At 40.6% G+C, this 21087-nt stretch overlaps 1 protein-coding gene across 3 annotated transcripts in view; it reads left to right on the top strand.

Moving 5' to 3' along the window:
• Positions 1-20513, top strand: part of abca5 (ATP-binding cassette, sub-family A (ABC1), member 5) — a 113690-nt gene extending 93177 nt beyond the window's left edge. Inside the window, exons 33-37 of one of the 3 annotated variants that reach the window (XM_078225551.1) lie at positions 1353-1472; positions 5218-5370; positions 7463-7542; positions 10902-10957; positions 16176-20513. In XM_078225551.1, coding sequence (XP_078081677.1) covers positions 1353-1472; positions 5218-5370; positions 7463-7542; positions 10902-10957; positions 16176-16277 — 511 coding nt within the window. In that variant the 3' untranslated portion in view covers positions 16278-20513. The remainder of the gene's footprint in view (positions 1-1352; positions 1473-5217; positions 5371-7462; positions 7543-10901; positions 10958-16175) is intronic. The other 2 variants (XM_078225549.1, XM_078225550.1) reach the window with 2 other exon arrangements.
• Positions 20514-21087: the final 574 nt, after the last annotated feature.

The following is a 21087-nucleotide window of genomic DNA, read 5'->3' as shown; positions in this document are numbered from 1 at the left end:
CATTAAAGTTCATAGAGTGGTTCAGTGTTAGAATCCGGAGTGCCAGGAGACCTGACACTCCCAGTTAAATATACAGAAAAGACTCCCTGATTGGGCAAGCAATAATGACCTCAATCAGGGAGTTCATATTCCAAAGAGGCCAACTTCAATGGCCTTGTAAATGTCATTATGTGATCTTTGTTGTGAAACTTTTTACTGCTGCCTGAACTAAATAATGAAAGTATTTATTCTAATTGGAAGATGTGAGGATCAGTTCTGAATTTTTAAACTTCAAAAGCTTCCTTAAAAATCTTTCTCTGGCCACTTTTAATCCTCTTTCCCTTAAAAAGCAATCTGAGATGCTCTATGTGAGGGGCATTAAATGAATGAAGGAACTAGTGGTTATTAAAACTTCAACTAGCATGTTGCAAGTAGCTGGTCTAAACTTGCAGATAAGACACACTTATCAAGTGAACTGAAGTGTTCTGGGAAAAAGTATATTCTTCAGGAACATACAAATCTTAGGTATTTGTTCAATTAAATAGCAAATGATGAGAACTATTAGACTATACGTTTGGGTACAGAAAATAAAGAACATGGTAACATAAAAAAGGATGCATCATAAATTCCGGCAAAGATATATTGACTCAATATATAGCTGTAATCATGAGGGTTAATATATATCTGGAAATATGAGCAAATTCATGAATTCAGGTTCATGACGGTATCAGCGCATTAGTTTGCAAAGCACAGTTAAGATGTTGAAATCTTCAAGTTTCATATTTATTAAATATTAAAAACTGCAGAAGCTTAAATGAACATCAAGAGTGAAGATAATAGATTTTAGATTACAGACTAAGTCCCTTTGAGATAAATTATGTCAAAAGGACTTGATTACTGTTTTACTCTGAATCAAAATACTAAATATAAGCAGCGTAACTTTCTATTAATAAAATGTGTTGAGGGAGGGTTTTCCTTCCTTGAGAGAGTGCTGCATCTGACCATTAAATGAAAAATTGGCAATACTTGACTGTTCGGATATTAATCGGGTAGTTGGATCTGGGGTTTGAACTTGAGCTGTCTGGTAAATAGTACTGGGTATGTGTTTATAGTAATATGCAGGTTCAACTAAAACTGATGAATTTATTTTACAGAAAACCATGTCCATTGTCGAATACAGTACAACAATGACATTTTGTCGTGCTGGTTTCTTAAGGGGAAATTTCCAATTAAGTGGAACCAGAAATCATCCTCCCTAAATTTCAGGCTGGCATAATAGCTCATGCTTGCATAATATGCTTTGATCAACATTGAAATTGTAAATGGCAATAAATATGGCAAATAATAAATCAACTTTTGTAATATGGTTTCAGGAGAGCAATTCGAGCTGCATTTAAGGACAGACAACGTGGTGCCATCCTGACCACGCACTATATGGAGGAAGCGGAAGCACTTTGTGATCGAGTTGCTATAATGGTATCAGGACAGCTGAGGTACTTTCTTTATTAAAAGTCTTGCAAATCTAGATGAGTACAGATTATTCATTGTGATCACTGTAAAACATCTGCTCAGTCATATGCTGCTTTTACAATAATCGTGATATTGGTGCCAATCTGATTCTGAAAGTGCAGTTATTAAATTGAAAAATATGCATATCGGCGGCACGGTCACACAGTGTTTAGCAGTGCTGCCTCACAGCGCCAGAGACCTCGGTTCAATTCCAGCCTTGGGTGACTTTCTGTGTGAAGTTTGCACGTTCTTCCCATGTCTGCGTGGGTTTCCTCCCACAATCCAAGGATGTGCAGGTAGGTGGATTGGCCATGCTAAATTACCCCTTAGTTTCCAAAGATGTGCAGGTCAGGGGGATTAGTGTGGTAAATATGTGGGATTTCCGGGATAGAGCAGGGCGGTGCTCTGTCGTAGAGTCGGTGCAGACACGATGGGCCGCATGGCCTCCTGTATTGTAGGGGTTCTATGTGCCAATGCGGAGATAACCTGCAGGAGTGGTTTGTCACAAATAGTGTTGCACCTAAAACCTGTTAAATAATAGTTGAAACTATGGGTCTCCCAACAACCAGCAGGAGATAGAGGAACAGATATGTAGGCAGATTTTGGCAAGGTATAAAAGTAACAGGGTTCTTGTGGTGGGAGATTTTAACTTCCCCTAAATTGACTGGGACTCACTTAGTGCTAGGGACATGGATGGGGCAGAGTTTGTAAGGAGCATCCAGGAGGGCTTCTTGAAACAGTATGTAGATAGCCCAGCTTGGGAAGGGGCCATGCTGGACCTAGTATTGGGGAATGAGCCCAGCCAGGTGGTCGATGTAGGGGAGCAGTTCAGGAATAGTGACCACAATTCAGTAAGCTTTAAGGTACCAATGAATACCACTTCAGACTCAAAAGCTTAACTTGGGGTGGTTTCTAAATGGTGAAAAGATAGAAGTAGTGGAGGTCCATAGAGATTTGGAGATTCATGGACATAGACCATTAAAATATCATGGACAGGTACAAAAAAAATTAAAATAATACAAGGTCATGCAGCAACTACAGAAAATGCTGGTTAGACCACGTTGTAGCACTGTGTATTTCTAGGCATCATATCTGAGGAAAGATACAAAGTCTTGGAGAGAAGGCAGTGTCATGTACAGTGGAATGATACCTGGGCTCCAAGGGTTAAATTATGAGAAGACATGGGGTTGTATTTTGCTGGAATTTAGAAGCTTAACGGTGATATGATTAAAGTTTTCAAGGTATTAAGTGGAACTTACAGATTGAAACTATTCCTGCTGTTTGGGGAATCTAGGACTAGGGGCTTAGCCTAAAAATTAGATTAATGTCTTTCAGGAGTCAGGATAGGAAACACGAAGGGTGATAGAAGTTTGGTCCTCAAACCTATAAACAGCAGTTGACTCTGAGGGCCCGATTTTACCATTGCGTTGCACCCGTTTCCAGCGCGAAATCATGGTAAAGTTGGGTGTGAGGCCATTAACGGGATCCGCGCCTGCGTCCACGCAGATGGCCACTTTACTGAGGCCCAGGAATGGCCGCAATCCGATTCACGCCCGAAACGGGCGCAATGGCGATTTGCATGCATTTCAATTGAATTAATGAACTGCCTGCCCAACTTTATCAGCATTTTCCCCCTTTACCACCGCATTCGCCAATCCGGAATCGCGCCGAAATGAACATGCTGAATAAAAGTCTGTTTCGGGCGCTCCAGCTGCTGAAGAGGTGAGTTCAGAGCTTCCAACGGCTCTCTGACTCAGATCGGTGGTGGGAGGGAGGAGGAGGCAGGTCAGATCATTCTCTGGTTGGGGGGGAAGAGAGGCCCGATCATTGTCTGGGTGGGGAGGGGAGGGGAGGACAGATCGTTGTCTGGTTGGGGGGGGGGGAGCGGAGGAGGGCAGATCGTTGTCTGATTGTGGGGGTGGGGAGGGCAGATCGTTGTCTGATTGTGGGGGGGGGGTGGGGAGGGCAGATCGTTGTCTGATTGTGGGGGGGGGTGGGGAGGGCAGATCGTTGTCTGGTTGGGAGGGGGAGGAGGGCAGATCGTTGTCTGGTTGGGTTGTTGGGGGGGGAGCAGATCATCCTCTGGTGAGGGGGTGGGGAGGGAGGAGGAGGCAGGTCAGATGTACCTCTGGGAGCAGGGGGAGGGGAGTGAGGCCAGATTGTTCTCTGGGGGGGGGGGGGGGGGTGAGGCCTGATCATTCTCTGGTTGGGGGGGGGTGGAGTGAGACCTGATCATTCTCTGGTTTGGCGGAGGGGGGGCAGGGAGGAGGGAGGCCCGATCGCTCACTGATTGGCCGGGGGGGGGGGGAATGGGGGGAGGCCAGATGGATCTCTGGTGGGGTGGAAGGGGAGGGTCTGCTGCCACTCTGCGGGTGATCGGTGGGAGGGAAGGGGGCATGGGGTTGCGATCAGTCTGGGTAGCATGGAGGGTAGGTGAATAAGGGGGACAGTGATGTCTGTGGGGGCCATCGCTCCCGCTTTTCGCTCCGGGCCACTTTATCCGCTTTCTGCGGCCTGCGAGCGATCTGATATGGGCGCGCTTTTTCAAACATTTTTCTAACTGCGCATGCGCAGTTCAAAGCTCCGATCGTTTCGGGTGCGTTAAGCGCCGCCCACAACGTGATTCAGACTCGCGATTTTTTTTTCAGGCTGAGTGCGTATCGGGGCACCTGAAAGCAGATTTCCAAATTGGATCTGAATTGCGCCCCGATTCAGCACTTAGAGTGAAAATGGTAAAATCAGGTCCTGAGTCAGTTGTTAATTTTAAATTTGAGATTTTGTTGAATTTTTGTTAAGGGAAGATATTATGGGATATGGCAAAGATGGATATATGGTAATCGGTCCCGGATCAGACATGATCCTGTTAAATGGCAGGCAAAACCGCTCAATGGACTAACTCGCCCTCACCTGGTCCTGTCAATCGATATATGTAGAGAATTTATATCCCTTTAGCTGTTTTCACAGATATAAATATCTCACCATAAACTGGTAAAATGTTTGTAGTTTGGCTTATGCTGTTTTTATCGCAATTTTGGTGTCAACCAATATTCTTCCTTTATTAAAAAAGAGTTTATGTACTTTGTTTTTTTTTGCAGTTGCTAAATTACATAGACAGGAGCAATGAACAGGTTTATACTAATAACTGTGTAGATGACTAATTTATGGGGCAGCACAGTGGTTAGCACTGCTGCCCCACAGTGCCAGAGACCCGAGTTCGATCTGTGCAGAGTCTGCACATTCTCCCCGTGTCTGCATGGGTTTCCTCCCACAGTCCGAAAGACATGCTGGTTAGGTGCATTGGCCATGTTAAATTCTCCCTCAGTGTACCCGAACAGGCGCCGGAGTGTGGTGACTAGGGGATTTTCACAGTAACTTCATTGCAATGTTAATGTAAGCCTACTTGTAACTAATAAACTTTACTTTAATATTTTGTACCACAACGAATAGATAACTGCATAAACTTTATGGCAATGATGTGTAGGTCAGTTAACAGGGCTACAATAGATTGAAAAATAAAATATTTCTGTACTATGTTTCTGGGACCATTTGTAATGAGTTTAAATGTGGTTTGATACTGACTAACTCAACAAGTTGCTCCTTATCCTGCAATTGAAATTATTCAGAATGAAGATTATGTGGTTTCACAATATAAACACTGAACCAAATTGAATGTTAATTGTGTTAAAACTTACATGTGACTTAATACTAGGTGATCCTTGTCATTAATAGGTGTATTGGCTCCATACAGCATCTGAAGAGCAAGTATGGTGGTGGATATACACTGGAAATTAAATTGAGGGGTGAGATGACAGAAGCGCAACGAGTAGCTGATATTCATGATAAAATAATGCAAATCTTTCCACATGCTTCTCGCCAGGAAAGGTAAGGTGCAGTATTTAACAAGTGCTTACCAAATGTGTTACTCATCTTCCCCATCGTCACCCTGGTTTTAGGTTTGGCACAAATGCAATTATTGCTGTATTTTTATATAGTGATAGAGATTGAAAGCTGTGTGCACCCCACCCCCAAGTTACCTGTCCAGATGCTGCTTTGTATTTCTCTAAATTAATACAGTTAAGTCCATCTAAAATGTCATTAAAGGTTGAAATGTTCTGTTGAAAAATTGTTATTCAGAAATATTAACTAATTCAACTGTGGCATTGCTTCTGAGCAGTTACTGATGTTTACCCCTGTTAGCTGTGGGTAAAATGTGACAGTGGTTTGCCTTCACAGTAGAGCAGAAAATTAATTGGAGGAGTGGGGGATGTATCACAAAGTACGCCATGGCATACTGATGGCGAAAGATGCAGGCTCCAGAGATCTATTTTTAGAATTATTTATTTACCACTTCACAAACTGGTTTAAGGTGTAACCAACGTTGTTCTTCTTTCTCCACATAGATCCATTTGTCTGAGAAAATGTGTTTGGTTAAATTTAGTGGCAGTAGCTAGTTTGAAAACTTAGGAAGAATAGATTGGTTAGGTTTGTATAGGTTTCTGCTTCACAATTGGTAGCTTTCCCTCCCTCAATGATATTTAATCAAATCAGAATTACTGGATAACTGGACAGCTGGTTCTTTAATCAGAAAAGAACGAGACAATTTTCTTTGAACAAAACATGAATTACTGCCAGGTTTGTCATATATGCTTGGCTTGATACTCCAATGATACTCCAACTTTTAATTAAACTAGTAAAATGTGATGTAGGATGTCATATATTACCTGATACTTCTTGTAGATGATAAACAATGTACTGTTATATTGTGTGTGTGTGTATATACATATACATATATGCTCAGTTGGCTGGACAGCTGGTTAGTGATGTAGAGCGATACCAACAGCACAGGTTCAATTCCCCACTGGCTGAGGTCATTCATGAAGGTGCCACCTTCTCAATCTTGCCCTCGCCTGAGGTTTGGTGATCCTCAGGTTAAATCACCACTAGTCGGCTCTACCCCACAAAGGGGAGAACAGCCTATGGTCATCTAGGACTATGGCAACTTTACCTTTACCTATATATGGGGTGGCACAGTGACACAGTGGTGAGCACTGCTGCCTCACAGCGCCAGGTACCTGGGTTCAGTTCCCAACTTGGGTCACTGTCTGTGCGGAATCTGCACGTTCTCCCTTTGTCTGTAAGGGATTCCTCCAGGTGCTCCAGTTTCCTCCCACGGTCTGAAAGGCGTGCTGGTTAGGTACATTGGCCATATTAAATTCTCCCTCCATGTACCCGAACAGGCACCAGAGTGTGACGTTGAGGGAATTTTCACAGTAACTTCATTGCAGTGTTAATTTAAGCTACTTGTGACACTAATGAATAAAGTAAATAATATATTGACATGGTGCATGCCAGCTCTAAATCTGTTTTCATGATACTGAATTGGAGATGAAATTATGCTTATGGCCATTGATAGCCCTTGGGGAAAGTCTGTCCTTTCAGTGATGCTCTCCTTATTTATTGTAGAGCTGAGCTGCTAAATGGGGGAGAAAGAGTAGCAGAAGTGAAGATTTGTAAAGTAGCACATGTCTGTGCATAGCAATCAACAACAATCCCACCCCGGTCCTGTCACCGTAATCCCACGTATTTATTCTGCTAGTCCGCCTGACACTAAGGGACAATTTAGCATGACCAATTAACCTAAGCCTCACATCTTTGGATTGTGGGAGGAAACCGGAGCACCTGGAGGAAACCCATGCAGACGTGGGGAGAATGTGCAAACTCCACACAGACAGTGGCCGGAGGCTGGAATTGAACCCAGGTCCCTGGTGCTGTGAGGCAGCAGTGCTAACCACTGCCACTGTGCCACCCTATGATACAAAGCTTGTCATTGTGGAAATGATATTTTGAACAATTCTACTAAAATTCATACTGAAAACATTTATCCATGAAATAGTAAATTTCCAGTGATCATATTGAAGTTACAACTGCTTGTATAATTCATCTGTGTGTCCTTCTGCATACTTTTGATTTTTAGTTTTGTTGCAATGATGGCATACAAAATTCCCAAGGATGATGTGAAGTCTCTGTCAAAGGCATTTTCTGAGCTTGAGAAAGGTAAAGCCTTTTCAAATGTCCTTTAATATCTGCCACAATGCACTATTACATGTAGGCTAACTGTAAAGCAAATAGACCAAATTGATTCCTTGAGTAACAATGACCTGTGTGACCAGTGTGATGCATTTCAAATACCAGTTGAGATCTGTATTTTTTTGCTTTCAAGGGAACATGCAGATTACTTTGGAGGGTTATTCCAGAGATGGACTTCTGCTTGACATATGGGTGGGAATGGTTAGGGAAAGCAAAATTTGGACTCCATTAATACTTTAATACAAAGTTTTGTACCAATGATGATTCTTCAATCCTTGTGTAGTCCTTATTCTTGATGCATCTGGGTATTTGCTGTTAAGGAGTGGTGCACCAAATAACAAAGTAAGAGCCATCTTCTTTTCTGCTTTCTTTCAAATATTTATGGTTTCTGGCAGGCCCATCTTGTTTAACCATGTTGTAGATAAATTAATATGTTAGACCATAATAAATAGGAACAGGAGTAAGCCATTCGGCCCCTCCAGCCTACTCCACCATTCAGTAGAATCATGGCTGATCCAACATTCCTCATCTTCACTTTGCTGCCCTTTCCCATAACCATTGATTCTCTTGCTGCTCAAAAATTTATCTATCTCAGCCTTAAATATACACAAGGACTCTGCCCCCCGAGCTCACTGTGATAAGGGGTTCCAAAGGCTCTCAACCCTCTGAGAGAAGAAATTCTTCTTCCTCTCTGTCTTAAATTGGCACCCCTTAATTCTGATACTATACCCTATGGTCCTAGACTCTCCCATGAGGGGAAACATCCTCTCAGCATTTATTCAGTCAACTCCCTTAAGGATCCTATATGTTTCAATGAGATCACCTTTCTTTCTTCACAATTCCAATGAGTGGAGTCCCAACTTGCTTATTCTTTCTTCATATGACAATCCCTCCATACCAAGATCATCCTGGTGAACTGAACTGCCTCCAGTGAAATAATATATTCCCTTAAACAAGGGGACCAAAACTGCTCACAGTACTCCAGATGTGGTCTCACCAGTACCTTGTACAGTTGCATCAAAACTTGCCAACTCTTATACTCCAACACCTTTGAAATAAGGGCCAACATTCCGTTAAGCTTCCTGATTACCTGCTGCATCTGTGTGCTAACTTTCCATGTTTCATGTACAAGTACCCTCAAGTCCCTCTGTGTTGCAGTTTTCTGCAGATGTTCTCCATTTAAAATAACACTGTTTTTTTCTTCTCCCTTCCAAAATGAACAACTTCACATTTTCCCACATTATACTCCATGTGCCAACTTTTTGCCCACTTACTTAACCTATCAATATCTCTTTATAAAACATTTGTATCCCTCTTGCAACTTGCCTTTCCACCTATTTTTGTGTTGTCTGCAAATTTGGCAACAATATGTTCGCTTCCTTCCATCAAGGCATTAATATATATTGTAAACAGTTGCGGTCCCAGCACTGATCCCTGTGGAACCCTGCTGGTTGCAGTTTGCCGACCTGAAAAAGTACCCCGTATCCCCATTTGCTGTTTCCTGCCCATTAGCCAGTTTTCTATCCGTGCCAATATATTACCTTTAACACCTTGGCTCTTATCTTATGACTTAACCTGTTTTGTGGTACCTTGGTGAACATCTTCTGGAAATCCAAATACAACACATCAACTGGTTCTCCTCTATCCACTCTGATTGAGACTTCCTCGAAAAACTCGAATAACACTATTTCCCTTTGCTTGATTAATTATGATTTTCCAAATATGCTATTATTTACTTAATAATTAACTCCAACATTTTTCCAACAACAGATGTTAGGCTAATCAACCAGTTCAATGCCCACTGTGCTCCAAATTTCTGATACCCACACTTGCTCTGGTTGTGTCTCATTCAGGATGTGCTCTCTTCCACTGCTCCTGTGCAAAGCTCACTGCATAAGAATTTTACTTACCATGTTCTGTGCCATGAAGTACACATGATATTTAGAGGTTCAGAGGGCTGTGTTTTTGAAGTGGCTGTTCAGCTACAATTGATGCTCTCCAGTTTTTTGAGGTCAAGTGAATTGCTTTTTTTTCAAACTTTAATAATATAGTGTTTCTAAACAAATTTCTTCCTGGGTGACTTTAAGGGCATTGTATTTTTTTGGCTGTGTCACATAATGTCATGCTCTGAGTAGCAACTTCAGGTGCAATATCTTCTGAATGTTGGGATCATATACAATTTTTAATATCAAATGGTTTATAGGAGTGGAACTCATTACAACAAATACATTGTCCTATCGAGGATAGCTCTGTAGCTATATTTATGACCAACATTAAAGAAAAAAATATGAATTTGAGAGTATCAGCATTGTTCAGCAGCTGAAGTAGCCATTGTTTTATGTAGTTTCTGCTGAGAGATTTATTTAGTTTTTAATGTCGTTTTCAGTTTAGTGTCACTAACAACATTTTTTATTTCATTTGCAATGTTGTACCAAGTTGTTTATAATATTTCAAATGATTAGAATAGGGATGGTAGCATAATAGACAAGTAATCTAGAGACCCAGACAATGCTTTGGAGGCATGCTCAAATCCCACAGTTGGGAATTTTAAAGAAATAATTAATTAACCTGGAATATATGTTTCTCTAATGTCCTTTAGGAAAGGAAATCTGCCATCTTGGCCTGGTCTGGCCTATAAGTGACTCCAGACCCACAGCAATATGGTTGACTCTTAATTACCTTATGAAATGGCCCGCAAGACACTCAGTTATGTCAGATCACTGCAGAGAAAACAAGGACCACAGCGGTTCAAGGAGTTCAGCTCCACCTCCTCAAAGACAATTAGGATTGGCCAATAAGTGCTGGCCTTGCCAGCGACACCCATATCCCAAAAACAAATTTTAAAAACTTATCCAGGCAGCATCCTTGTTTCTAAGGAGAATATTGTCTATAGGACCAAAATTTATTTCAAAGTTGAGTTTAAATTATTTGAATTTGGTCCAATGGGGGAGTTGAGGGGGAGGGGAGGGGGTGGTGGGGTGGGGTGGGGGGGGGGGGGGGGGGTTGCGGGCGCAGGCAGGAAAATGGAGTTGAGGGCAAAATCAGATCAACCATTATCTTATTGAACAGCCTACTCCTCTTAATTCTTGTGTATGGTGATGTAATCAAAAGACGACACTTGTTGTCTCTTTGTTAATCTGCAACACTAGGTCAAATCCAATCGAGCTAGAATAATTAAATGGTTGTGGTTATTGATGAACCAATGTGAATATTCTAACCTTGGCAAGGAATTTGTTTATCTTGAGACATAGTTGTCCTCGGGTAGTTTTTTTTATCATTTTAATCTGAGTGGGCCCCAGCAATAATCAGTATTCCTTTGTTTACAGCGAAACACAGATTTGACATAGAAGAATATAGTTTCTCACAATCGACACTGGAACAGGTACAGTAAATGTGTCCTTTTGTTATACACAAGGTTTATGAGATCCACTTTCTTTTTAATTGCATCTTTCACAAGCACCAGAAAATTATCCAATGTTCCATTTATAACTGAGATTAATTATTGACTATCCCTTGAATGCAAAGATAATTGTCTTTGTGGCCCATAACTTCCTTGGCATCACAATCACTGGTGGATTGCCATTCCATAGGGACTTACCTTGGCTGGAATTCCAATGTCCTTGTCTCGCCTGACCTTCTTCCTCACTTAGGAACGGCAAAACAGCTCCTCGGCTCTATCAGCGTGGTGTAAATGGAGCGCAATGCGGCAGGACATGCCTCCTTTTTACAGCACTAGCTGGAAGGGGGTCAGAGTCAGACCAGGGAGTGGGGGTGCAGGGGAGAGAAGAGTGAATTTACCTTCTGGACAATTGCTGGGTAAACCCTTAGCTGGGAACTTCCAAGAGGGAATCCCAGCACATCATTGAGTTACCCTCCCCTGCTCTCGATGTAATGCTGGGGAGCCAAGAAGTTATGACCTCATGAGTCTGAAGATGAATGATGAGGCTGATTCAGGATCCGCAGAGTTTATGGCATGTAGGGCATATTGGGTCATGTAGGATGTCGCGGCATGTTCTCTTCAGTTTGTCATTGTTGGGTCTCAAAATGTGGTGATCCTTTCCACAGATTTTCCTATCATCTGGTTTGATCCAGGGCGATAGTCTCCCAGAAGTTGATGTCAATGTAGTATTTCTTCATGTTGGCTTTCAGTACACACTTGAAGCACTTCTTCTGTCCTCCACTGGTGTGTCCCATGTATTTGGTAAGGAGAAGAATCCCATTGGAATTGACATTTGCAATTCCTTAATCATTCTATTCCAGAGTTTGGAATCTCTTCCAACTCTAGCATTGAAGTCTTCAAGAAGAATAAACCTGTCCTCCTTCAGAACCCCACAGAGCACTCGGTCAAGTTCGGCATATAAACTTTCCTTGGTTTCATTGTTGATGTCCAGATTCGGCATATGCACTGACCACAGTGGCAAATTGACACCTTATCAGTTTGAGATGGAGAGTCATGAGGCATTCATTTCTCCCCAGAGGGAACTCATGAAGTTGGTTCACAAAATTCATTCTTGATGACAAATCGAATTCCATGAATTCTGCATTCTTCTTCTGATTTCCCTTTCCAAAAGAAAGTATAACTGCCTCGGAATTCTTTGAGCTGTCCCTCTCCAGCTTGTGAAGTCTCTTGCAGAGCTCCAATGTTATATGTCTGGAGTCCTTGGTTGACAAATGCAGTGCACATCTGGGCGTTCACTCGCAGATATATCCATGAATGTCCTTATGTTTCAGGTTCCAGACATGAGTAGTAAAGTCTTTAGCGTTCTTCCACCCCCAGGGCCGTCTCTAGGGAGGTCCGGGGCAATTCACACCTTGCAGGGCCCCGATAACATTTTTATAAGGGTGAAATTTGACAGCAAAAGACATCAAGGACAGCTGAGCCTGCAGGCTGAATATTGATAGTGCCCAGCTGTATAATTACAATGTGTTATTATCCTGTACTACTTAAGTATAATTATCATGAAACTCATAATTTAAAACAAAACCTGACCGATCACGATCAGTGTTGCGCAGCCTATATCCTACTTTCCTAGACTTGCAGCAACATCTGCCGTGAGTGATCCAGGTTAAATGCTACTTCTTTCTTGATGGACAGAATTGCCAATCCACACAGCCTATCTTGAGACATAGTTGTGCTCGGGTAGTTTTTTTAAATCGTTTTAATCGGGAAAAACTTTGCTCCCCTGAAGCCACTGAGATTGGAACTATCACCAAAATCCTGTATGCTATTACCGTGTTCGGGAAGGAACTGTTCAATGTTTTAAGAAACTGAAGGGCTTGAAGTGCAGAACTTATTGGTTTATACCTGCATTTGTTCGAATCGTGTTATCAGTGCCACGAGAGCTTGATCCACGATGACCAGAAAGTAATTAGTTTCAAATATTTTCGCAAGCGAATTCTCCAGCTCCTGCTCACCTCGCTTTCATTTCACATGTTCTCTGAATTTAGGTTCAACGTCCATATCAGCTGCTATTTCTGTTGCTGTGTTCTTAGCTAAGCTAAACCCAATGTTCCTGTATTTCTGCAGAAAGTCAATTAGTCCTTTGATGTGTGCAGTAATTATGGTGAACATGATATCGTACAACACAACCATTGCAAACAGAAATTCAAAATGTTCAATTTTGTAGTTAACCAAGGACACCGCCTCACTTTTAACTTTTGAGTAATCACATTCTTCAGTAACTTTTAGGCTTCCTGAAATCACTTGTCTGTTAATGGATTGCTTTTACACTATCAACTCGATACTCCCACCTAGTGCCTGACAATGGTTTTGGAGTTAGAGAGGAAGCATTCTTTCTCAATACTTCCCATCTATTAACAGAAGTGGCAAATATATTGTAAATTGGCAGCCACACGGAGCGAAAAAGGCTCAACAGTTGAGTTGAAGGATGCACAGCTGTATGCCTCATTTCTGGTCCTTCATATTTGATTAGCTGTAAAGACTCTCATTCCAATCATTATTCATTATTCTGTAAATTGAGTTTGTGTCTTTATATGCCCTGTTTGCTGTTTATGAGCAGATCTCCCACTCACCTGACGAAGGAGCAGCGCTCCGAAAGCTACTGGCGTTTGCGACCAAATAAACCTGTTGGACTTTAACCTGGTGTTGTTAGACTCCTTACTGTCCTTCATATTTGCCCATTGTTGGTTCCCTGCCCCCTACAATCAGTAATATGGAGGCAAGTCAATCCAACCCATCCATGAGAGGATCCTGACAGTCATTGTCCGCTTTTGTCTTGAACCAGAAGAAAATCCATTAAATTCTCCCCTTGCCTTCACGTCTTCTGAAGTCATGTCAACATAAAGCACAAGGGATGTCTGCTCTTGGTGACTCAGATCAGGAGTAAATCAAGAGTAACTTCAAAATATTTTGCCGTTTTCACCTTTTCAATAATGCTCTTTTTCACCTGCAACACTATCGAGATTAGCTCGTTTTGATTATGAGGTCCAAGATGATGGTCATGAATTTTTCAATTTTAATGTTATGTACATGTTTTTGCATCATAGGATTGAATTTAGCTATCGTCTCAATTATTTGAAGAAAGTTGCCTTTGTTATGTCCATAAGCTTTCCATGTATTCTACAAAATGCTGTGTTATGCTCAGCTGCACAATGGCTATAATACATGTCAACAGTGCCAATTTTTGTGTTCTTTGTGCAAACTCACTTATTGTCTTCATGATGTGGAGATGCCGGCGTTGGACAGGGGTGGTACAATAAGACATCTTACACCAGGTTGAAATAAAGTTGGTGTTGTGAGACGTCTTACAATTGTCTTCATTGCAGAGAATCTTCACTTTATTTCAATCCATTTTGTTGCATTTCGAATATGCTTCTTAAATAATTCATGAGATCACAATCTCATTCAGATGCTTCCAGTCATCTCAGCCTTCCTTTACTAATTTGCGTGCCATTTTTGCCAATTTGCAACAGAAGCAAAAAGCTTTCTTTCAGTAAGCCAGACAATTTATTTCAACCCTTTCTCCATTTGCTATGCTCTGGGTGTATAAGTCTTCAAAGTTTCGATTTCCATCATTCTTTGGAAAGACATAGTCAGTACCAGTTGCACAAGCCCCCTCTCCACCAAAATGTCTATTGTCTTGTCAAAATTCAAATCAGGCCAATTTGCTGGATCATACATTTCTTCTTCAGTGCAAATAGCATCGGAAATGTTGGCTATTTAATTAACCTGTGTACATTTTCCACTAATGTCCTCTTCCTCGGCCATGGTGGTACGTTCACTGGAGTGCATTAATTCAGCATTACCCTGTTTAGCCAAAACACTTCTTAAAAAAAACTTTAACTTTTCCAGGGTCTTATCCATTTCTTCTCCTCTTTTCTGCCTTTCCTCCATACCCAGGCTATATTTTCTTCACTTGTCCCTGTCTCTGCTGGTGCTAGCCATTGTATTTTAAACAACAATAAGGCCACTCCCTTGCATTAATTAAACCAACACCATCAAACTAAACCAGAAACAAAAGGTCACACGTATTCAAAGATCACCCCAGCCCAGGCCCCCAAAGCACAGGGCTTGTGGCAGACGCCCTGATTCACCATACCCTAGGAACATCTCTGTTGACCACAGAAGGTGATCCCTCTGAACGCAGCTATTCAATTGGGACAGTTGAGGCAAACTATGTTTGGGGCACCTTTTCTAGCCCCCACCCCGCTAAGTGGTGAGCTGGATAGATCCTAATGAGGGCTCAACGGTACTTTGAGCTACCAAAAAGCATTCCTGCCTTGTGCTAGATGATCATCTTGTAACTGCTGCCTCCATACGAGATCACGACCAGAAGCTACCAGACAATACAATCCTGCTCCCGCCATCATTTGCTGGTCCCAAAGATGCCTATGCACGAGTACAAAGAAACCGATGCACATCAGCTTCCACAGGTGGAAGGAAACCAAGACGATTAGAAGTTTCATTCTGCTGCAGCCTGCCTGCCAGAACCGAGATATTGCAGATGACACCTCTTCCTCTGCCTAAGCTGTCATTGAGGACTTATTTGTAAGAGTTTAAAGTTTATTTATTAGTGTCACAAGTAGATTTACATTAACACTGCAATGAAGTTGCTGTGAAATTCTCCTCGGGACCCTGACTGCTGAGCATTTCTCGGCTTCCTAATCTGTATTCACTAGAAATGAAGTGGCCCAGGGCATAAGGCGCCCCACTGAACTTCATCCTGTTTCGATCGACCCTTTCTTACTCATTGCCCAAGTTCCACGATGAGGTTGAGGGGATGGACTTTGAAACTGAACTGAGGTTAAAATAGGGTCCTAAAAACTTGAAAATTTACCTTGTTGCTTAAGCCTTTTGTCACCTCTGTAACACTTTTGTTAGTGTTTGATTCTTACGCCCCTGAGATTTTCAGGGTCAACAAGACTGGCAATTTGCTCTGCTGCTGGGAATCACTTGCAGATTGATCTATTGAAAGTATCATTTGACTAACAGCCTGATGAGTTGCGAAGCTTGAAAAACAATTTTCTGTGGAGGAGTGGAAATTGCATTTCATTCAAAACCTGGCTTGTCTTAAATGTCTACTAGATGTATAATCCTTTATTTTTCAAATGCAATAATGATTCTCCTTTATATGGTTTAGGTTTTCATGCAGTTTGCGAAAGAACAAGAAAATAGTGAAGAAGATTATAAAACTTTGGATACGAGCTTTCGATGGCAGCAGCTTCAACAAAATGAATGTTAAAAGGTTCAGAGTTGTTCTTCTGCCTTATAACAGGGAAACCTCAACACAGTATTCGGTTGATCTTTATTAAATCAGATTTCTTGATTGCTGAAGCTCTGCCTGTAACATTTTGACAAGGTTAGCACACTGATTGAGACATTTGCTGAGAAGAGCCTCCCTAGAAGTTCCAGGACTAGTATTTATCCACACCCACAGTAGCACAGACCAGGTGGAAGAGGAGTGCAAAAAAGATATACGCAGCTACCTTTACAACTGTTGTGTACTTGACAGTGCTGGTAGGAGTTATTGAAAATGCTATATTATATTTTATTCTTTTAAATGTAGTTAAGATCTTGATGCACAGATATAACTGACAGAAACAAACATGCATGCATATTGTACAGGAGATGTCTCCTTAATTGGTATTACAATGCGTTTTAATGTACAAATGCCTTCTATTTGCAATCCTTACTGTAGCAGTGACTCTCAATGTGGTGCCTTGCACATTTCATTCTCTCCTTTTCTCAATTGCCACTGGATGCTTATGCCACATTTTGAAAGCAGATCAGATGACCACAAGGAATTTGTTTTTTTCTTCTTTGCCCAAGCTTCAGTTCACACATTTCTAATATACACACCACCACAAGCCAAAAGATTTTAAGGACATAACCTATTACTGGATGAATAGATTTGTTCCCAGAATAATAGTACTGATCGCAGAAAATGATTATTTATTATAGTACATATTGTGCTGTAATACTTTTGTATACACAGTCCCTTCCACAAATTTTGGCCTTAAGGAATGGATGTTGATCTGTGTTGTCATTTACAAAATTTAATAGATCAAATTTGTAATACAATTACTGCTATCCTTTAGATGTCCTTTAAATGCAGATTTCTTCTACACATTTATTCTATACAGTGTAACCACACAAATCAAATCACTCACCTCTCAACTTTAAATTGTGCTTTCATAAATTATAATTTATCTTTTTTTCTGCTTTTTAACCAGAACGTAGACGTGTATGGTCAACCCATATGTGTAAGAAAAAAGTCTGTTATTGTAGTTATGACTTCTAAGTCGTATCACTCCGTGCACCAGAATTTGTTCTACAGTGCAACATGTGTGCAGAATAATGTCAAGTACAGTACATGCTGTAACATCTAGTTGACAATCTGTGAAACATTGGGTCAATCACTCCGTGCCATCTTTCTTTTCTGTAAGAACCACAAACACCTGCACAATACAAACAGCAAGATGGCGAAATGGTTAATTATCAGTCCACTAAATTAATATCCTCATTTTCTGTCAGCTTTAAGCATCTTGCTTTACTAAAAACATATGAATTATTGCCACCATTTTTAAATTGGGAAGCTCACTGGAACAAAAATCAACAGGAAGTAACTTTTTTTAGCATCAGCAATCACCTCTGAGGATGGAGTACTTTACTGTACTTTGTTAATAAAGACTAACTGGTATATTACAGACCACTAAATAAAATTTTATAATCACTTTGCACTGTGCAACTTGTACACCTTATTTGTTTTTAGGTGTTTTATGCCTTTTATCATTAGTTTGAAATTTTAAAGTTTGAGAGTTAGTGTAAACGAGCAATGTATTGTGTTACTTTGTTTTTAATTTTATAATTCAATGTGCAGCTATTGCTGTCCTGCCTATAGTTATTGGTAAGGATATGGAAAATATGAAAAAGTAAGGAAAGACTGGTTATGAACAATGCGATTAAAGTTGTTGCTTCTTAGGAAGATTGCGTACCTTAACTGTTATTTCTTGTCAATTCTTCTCAAAGGGTGTAAGTGAATTAATTAATGTTAAATGTCTCCAAGCTAGTTTAAATACTTTAGACAAGTATGTACCAAAATGTTGGAGCCGAATTTATTTTGATAAACACCATAAAAACATTTGGCATTTACTTAGCTTGAGGGATTAGTGTTGGGTGCCTTTTCAAAGTAACCCTCACTGTCAAATGGTCCAATGTAGTTAATAAGCAACATTGAAAGGTTTTGCAGGATATTTAGTCTAGTTACATAGTCCTGGAGGGCTGTGATTTACTGCAATGCATGGATTTCATGAAATATGTCGTAAATTGGGGTTGATGAGGTTATTGGTGTGATTTTTTCCCCACCCACATAGCTTTCCTCAGGACAGTTCACAGCTGTCTCAATAGCTGTGATGTGGTGTCTCAGTGGGTGCAGCAGGTTCGATTTTGAGCTTGAGTTTTATCTTCATGTGGCGTGGATGGATTGGTTGGTGAACGAGGTTTTATTCTCTAGTTTATTCCCATTTCTGAGAGCATGAACTCTCATTGTTATGTTAATGTTCGATCTTTTGTTTTTTCTTGTTTATTTTAGCCCCCTTCATCGTGCTTCTAGTGCGATTATACGATATCCTCAAGGAAGAACTTTAGTGTAGAATGTGATGTCAAAGTGTTGAATTAAGCACAATTTAGACCAAAACTTGTCAATCATAATGGTATTTAAGTGCAAATTTGTCTAGGCAATCTACAGTTAATGTTTCCTTTTCAGAACAGTCAACTTTTATTGCAGTTCCTTTGAAAGGAACGGTTGTTTAAATTAATCCAATACTTCTTTCTTAAATATTAAGGAACCTCAAAGTGCAGTTTAGGATACAGTATAGTGTGTGTGAGCCTTGTACAACTATACAGCTGTGCATCTAAAGCCAGAATTAAAGAACTTGCAACCCAAATTGGAACATTGACCCCTTTGATCTCTTCTTCAAAGCAATTCATAGAATCTTTGAATCCCCACAGTGCAGAAGAAGGCATTCAGCCCATCGAGTCTGCACCAACTCTCTGACAGAGCATCTTACACAGGCTCTAACTCTGTAACCCCATGTATTTACCCCGCTAATCCCCCTAAACCTACATATCTCTGGATACTAAGGGGCAATTTACCATGACCAATTCACCTAATCTGCACATCGTTGGACTGTGGGAGGAAACCGGAGCACCCAGAGGAAACTTATGCAGACACAGGGAGAACGTGCAAATTCCATACGCACAGTCACTCAAAGCTGGAATCGAACCCAAGTCACCGATGCTGTGAGGCAACAATGCTAATCACTTTGCCATCGTGCCACCCAAAATATAAAAAATACTTGTTTTCACACCCTGGTGGACAATGTGATTAAGGCCTGCCACAATTATATTTACATTCTAAATTTTGTTAATACATGCCAGTAATTGTCCATACCATTAGCTTGGTCAGACTTCTTGCATTGAAGGGAACTATTTATTTAATGGTCAACAACTTGGTTCTTACAGTTGGGAGTGTTTGTGTTTGGTGTTATGTACCCCAATGATGTTCAATACGAGAGCATCCCAAGTCCCAGATGGGAATCTTGGAACGACGGTTGACTATTTTTGCATTTTGGAAAATCGTAAGAGAGGGGAAACTCAGTGAAGATAGGAGCCAGTCTTGTTGTAAATTATCAATAATAAAACATTTACAACTAACTATAATGGTTACCCAGACAATATACTTAAATTTCCCCTCTGCCAGCTAAATCTATCTACTTTCCTAAACTCTGTGCATACACCTTCCCCAAAACAACACCCCATAGGTTTTAACACTGAACCACATCCAGCAAATAGTTACCACACAAGACCTGTAGCTTTTTTCTAGTTTAGAGTAGAACTTATGGGATCTGACACAGGCTTCTGTTTTCCTTTTTGCATAACAGCTTGATTCTTTGAGAGAATTCTGCTTTGCAACTGGGCATGGCTATGATCTAGGTCCCTAGACTGTTGGTCTCTAATTTGCTGAAAGTATCTGTTTCACTCTGCCAATTTGCATTTCACATCCTCAGTGTAGCTAAATCCCTATCGGTTTCTTTTTTATTCAATTCTTTACTTTTCATTTCAACTTAACATCAGCAAACAAGCACCTCCACTTAAACTCCAACAGCTTAAACGATATAAAATTAAAGATATAAAGTCTTATTTTTGTCTTGCTTATTACAGAATGTGACTAGGCAGATGTTACAACAGAAAGGTGTTGTAAAAATATCTTTAGGAGAGGTATAAGAAAACTGTTTTAAAATGGGACAAATATATGGTATTAAAGAACAGTAGGAAAGAAAGTGTGCAGTGTCACAAGAGGATACACTCCAAAACTGGATTAAGGCAGCATAAGGGGAAGGTGGAAATGTTAAGGATTAATTCTGTGTGGCTGGATGAGAGACTACACCGGAGTATTTACTGCAAAAGATTGAGCACACACTGAGCACCCATAATACAGGAACATGTTTATCTGATTGCTACTTAATATGCATGCCCCAAATTGTGGTACAAAAATATTATCTAGAATCACTCGTCGTTTATAGCTGAAGAATTTGTGCTCTACCAGCTGATGTTGTAACCCTAATGAGTTCATAATTGCATTTGAAAACAATTGTTGCATTTGAATGGCAATAGTGCATTATTTTTGGTTACTAGGCATTGATGCTATCGGCAATTAAATGATGTAAGAGTTTTACTGTGTTTACCCCAGTCCAACACTGGCATCTCCACATCACAATTAAATGATCACAGGGCTACTGAAGATTCCAATCATTCACTCCTTTTAACTGTTCGTTAACATCATTGTTGCCCAGATAGTATAATATATTAGTCTGTATACAGAATTAATCAACAGAAAACAACCTTTAGACGTTTAAAGTGTGCACCCCAGTCAACAGTATTATGAATTATTTTTGAAAGATTTTTTTGCATCATCGAATCAGTCAGCACAGTTTTTTCCAAATAGTTTAAAACAATTTTTTCATTCCAAGCCAAATATCAAACAAAATAAA

Source organism: Mustelus asterias, chromosome 12 (assembly GCF_964213995.1).
Source record: "Mustelus asterias chromosome 12, sMusAst1.hap1.1, whole genome shotgun sequence".
In the NCBI taxonomy this organism is placed as follows: Eukaryota; Metazoa; Chordata; class Chondrichthyes; order Carcharhiniformes; family Triakidae; genus Mustelus; species Mustelus asterias.
The sequence above is the reverse complement of the archived record's forward strand: the minus strand, read 5'-3'. Positions and strand labels throughout refer to the sequence as shown.